The sequence below is a fragment of the Vigna umbellata genome, chromosome 4 (assembly GCF_029865625.1).
Source record: "Vigna umbellata cultivar VRB3 chromosome 4, Vumbellata_1.0, whole genome shotgun sequence".
Lineage (NCBI taxonomy): Eukaryota > Viridiplantae > Streptophyta > Magnoliopsida > Fabales > Fabaceae > Vigna > Vigna umbellata.
This window is the reverse complement of record NC_142168.1, coordinates 35502904-35507128: the sequence shown is the minus strand read 5'-3', so window position 1 is coordinate 35507128 and position 4225 is coordinate 35502904. Positions and strand designations below refer to the sequence as shown.

The window sequence follows — 4225 nt, the reverse complement described above, 5'->3', positions numbered from 1 at the left end:
ATATAGCTTTATTTTTCATCAATTAATTTTCGTCGATAATTTCTATTAATAATTATAAAATTTCTTGAAAAGTGAAGAAAGAAAATATTACTTATACCATGTATTCTATGATATGTTTCCTAAAAATGATTTTATGAGATATCGATCGTGAAAAGGATGAATTATTTTTACAAGTTATTTCTTATATACATTAAAAAAAAATCTCTAAGCTTTTATCTCGAAAAACACTCTCTTGTTTAAAAAAATCATTTGGAAATATGTATAGTGAGCTTTCTGCTTGATTACTCATCATTCCACTTATTTATGATTCATCATCATAGTGAGGTGATATATACTTTTTATTTCTTGTAAACTGCTGTTTTACATCTATTAGTGTTTTAATTAGTGTGCTTTTCCATCCTTTTTTTTTCTCATGAGGATTGTTAAAGGAAAGTGTGGTAACATAAACATTTTCAAAATAGTAAAAAAAAAATCACACATAATTAGTTCAATCGAATTAATGTAAAATGTTTTGAGCAATTTTTCTTTCTCTATCTTATTGCTATTTCTTTTTATTATTATTTTACAAAAATTCCAACTCGTTAATCAAATGTTTCAAGAAAAATCTTCGAAATCTAGTAATTGACAAAGTTATATAAAAACCACAAACTCAGCATGTTCGTGGTATTGAACAATCCAATTTTCTTTATAGGGACTAGATTAAACTATTTGACAAAAAAAAAATAACAAATGAGAAAATGGTTATTTTATCTTTTATCGATTGAAAAACCAAACGTAGTGACTTATTTATCTTTTTCTCTTGTAATCCAAAATCATTTTGTTATAATTTCAATCACTTTTAAAAAACTTGATGGTGTTACTCAAATCACTACCAAATCAACAAAAACCAACACATTTTTATTATACATTTGACAATTCTTTCACATAGATTAGTCATCAATAATATATCAATATCAAGTTATATTTTGATAGCCATATAAAGCTGCTATACCATCTTTATCATCTTGACTTAAATGTCTCCTTACTCCTTCGTAACTAGGGTACATGATTGAGTCTCGAACACTACTATGTCCAAGTCCTAAAAGATGACCTATTTCATGCAACGTCACAGTTTCTAAATCAATTTCACTACTTCTTGCCCTTGGAGCCACTCTCCTCCGCCAACCCAAGCCCCAAACCCATTCCCAACCCATATTCTCACTTGAGCTGATACTTTCACCTCTAGGGCCACTAATCCATGACTCATCAGCATCTAAGTGTAACCTCCCATCTTGTGGTGCAAACGTGTGGGCCAAAACCCGACCCGGCCCATCAAACGGGTGCCCATCTCCATGATCTCGACGGTGAAATCCTATGGCGACGTTAATCGAGTTAGGGTTAAAATTAGGATAAAAGTAAGAACTAAAACTATTTTGAAATGGAATCTCAGTGAATGTGAAGTCACTCACTCTTGACCAACTTTGAAAGGCATTGTTTACCGCAAACCTCACAAGATCCATTCTCAACACGTTAGTACTTGACACAAATCTATAGGTTAGTTCCCTCTTTGATTCTTCCCATCTCGGTGATCCTCGAAAGAAGGTATAGTTTGCAAGAACCATCAAGCCTTTAAGGTTGTCGTGTGGGGTGACAACATCTGGTACTCCACAGCGTGGGAGACTCATTTTTCTTAAGGTTTCTGCATCCATGTGACCTGTGACATGTAGGTGATGGAACACTTGGTATTCTTTAAGAGCAACTTCTACGTTTTGGTCGAAGTGGTTGTCGTTAGAATAGTTGTTTAGGTAGCCAAATTTGTTGAGGTAGCTCTTGAGTTCGATCATGCCTCTCATCCTTTGTCCCATTTTAATGCCTCTTAGGTTTCGGAGTGTTCTGGTGAATGAATGCTCAGAAAACTCCATTGTTCTTGGCTCAACAATTAAAAATGGCTTCACTACAAAGAAAAGAAAGAAGGAGATTGAAAATGTTAAAAGATTAAGAGCCATGAGTGCTACTAAGGAGTTTAGGATTTTGTAATGGTTTGTTGAAAAGCTGCATGGATATGGAACTATTTATAAAGGCCAAAATATTTACTTACAATATGTGTTTTTACTTGCTAGTATGTTTTTAGAAATAATATATATATAAACATATTTTCATCCAACTCTTTTACTTTATTAAAATTATTAAAAAAAATCAATATGAAACTAGTTACCATATTTGCTAAACAAATTAAGTTTAATGGTTTAAAATATAGACTTATTACTCTTCTATCGCCAATATTAATTAGGCTATTATATTAATTAAGCTAATTACTAGTAATTAAATATCTACATGTATATAGCCCACAATATATGACTGGATGAAATTACTAGGGAACTGAGCATGACTTTATTTTGTATGTATATCTATCTGTCTCATATACAATTTAAAAGAAAAATACGTATCAAGGGTTTAATTTTGGAAAATTAGTAATTATAATGAAATTTATTATATTAAAATATATAAGATTGAATATTGATAGAATCTAATAGCATTATTGACCTTAGATAAACGATGACAATATAATATAACATTACTTGTCAAACTTGAGCTCTTTTCATGTGTTTATTGTTCAATAATTTGATTTTTAAATTACGACGTGATAATCATTATTTTTGTGTGAAAACATCTAAAAGTAATTGAGTAGTTTAAAATATTAAATAGTAACTATCTAATGTATGATGCAGTAAAATATTTTTTATTTATATCTATCTAAGTCTCTATTTCAAAAAAAAAATAGATTTAAGCTCAAATTAAATTGATCAATTTCGGGCAGTTCTTATTATTTGTTATGATCTCTTTTTGGTATTTTAGTTATACGAGTTTTTTTCTTTACAAAGAATTTTTTTTTTCATACAAAGAATATATTTCAACAAGTAGTCGAAAGTTAATTGCGTAAAGATTGAAGTATTTCTCAATAATATCTTATGCTTCGTATACATAATTAAGAATCGAATTCCTCATAGCATGTTTCAAAATTCAATGATCTATAAATTATGTTGGACTTTGTTAGGCCAATCAATAAAATTCTTATATTAAGTAGGATACTTAATGAGTTTAATTCTTATATTGTTTTATTTATATTCTTAATTCAATAAAGAAAATTGACATCTAGTGACAAATAAAGTCCACCCACTAATAAAGGATCTTTAAATTGATAGTGCCCACAAATTCGAGCAAAAGAAACACCCACTTGAAAGAAGAAAAAAAAAGTTCTATAATAATAAAACTAATGGCAAAAGTTTCTTATTATAGATTCACAAAATAGTGTGATCATGCCAAGATTCAAATCAAGAAAAAAAAAATCACCATGAGTTTATTTAATTTAGCCTAATAATCTAAAATCCATGTAAACTTCTTTGCCCCTTCTAAAAGGGCAGATAGTGATGATGACATTATGAAAAAGGTTCGTATACTTATGTTGGTCCCAAGTAGCTTCTAAGAAGAAAGTTTCGGATTATAGAACTCCAAATCCATAATTACATGTGTGCAAATGACGAAAGATGAGCCTAATTATCTCCAAAATATCTTACAATTTATAGTAAATAATATTAGTGAATAATAAGTTTTGGTTTCAAGAAAACAAAAGTTTTCAAAATGGAGTGACATTTTTAAAATTATTTATACGTATAAACTTCAATTCTAAAATAATAGATTTCGGTTCTTCTTATAGTTTTTGCAAATAATTTTAAAAAAATGTCACTAACAATATCTTTTAAAATATTTGCATAACTATAAGTTTCGGTTCTACAAATAACTGAATTTTATTCTTTTTTTAAAGTTAAATCTTTAGAAAAGTTAAGAATCATTCGTTTATAGGTTTGCTCTTTTCTCTTGTTTCTCTTCTTGCTTTCTCTTTCGGTTTTTGTCTTTCGTTTTCTTTCTTTATTTGTAGGTTCATTTCTAAGTCCTTCATTAGCAATTTCTTCATTCGGAAAGACCTATTTGATGTTTGTTGTTTTGATTCATTGTTTTTGTTTGTTTGTTCATCATTTTTGTATATATTCTTTTTGTATATATATGTATCGTAAAAGCATGAAAATCTATATTCTTAATTTTTTTCCTATATTAAACTTTGGTTTAATTTTTTAGGTTGTTTAATACAGTGTGGGAGTTATTGAATATTTTTTTTAAATGCCACAAAAGGTTTTGGTTTCCCAAGGAATTAAAGTATATAATTGGCTTAATTACCTACTTAGTCCCC

General features: G+C 28.8%; 1 protein-coding gene across 1 annotated transcript; it reads right to left on the bottom strand.

Moving 5' to 3' along the window:
- Window positions 1–876: 876 nt before the first annotated feature.
- Window positions 877–2039, bottom strand: LOC124819940 (metalloendoproteinase 1-like). Its single transcript, XM_047291552.2, has one exon. It carries the CDS (start codon window positions 1983–1985, stop codon window positions 954–956), a length of 1032 nt encoding a protein of 343 aa, XP_047147508.1. The 5' UTR covers window positions 1986–2039; the 3' UTR covers window positions 877–953.
- Between the last annotated feature and the right edge of the window lie 2186 nt (window positions 2040–4225).

Excerpts from the sequence above, each read along its gene's own strand:
- LOC124819940 (XM_047291552.2), bottom strand. The coding sequence starts at position 1,985 with ATGGCTCTTAATCTTTTAACATTTTCAATCTCCTTCTTTCTTTTCTTT.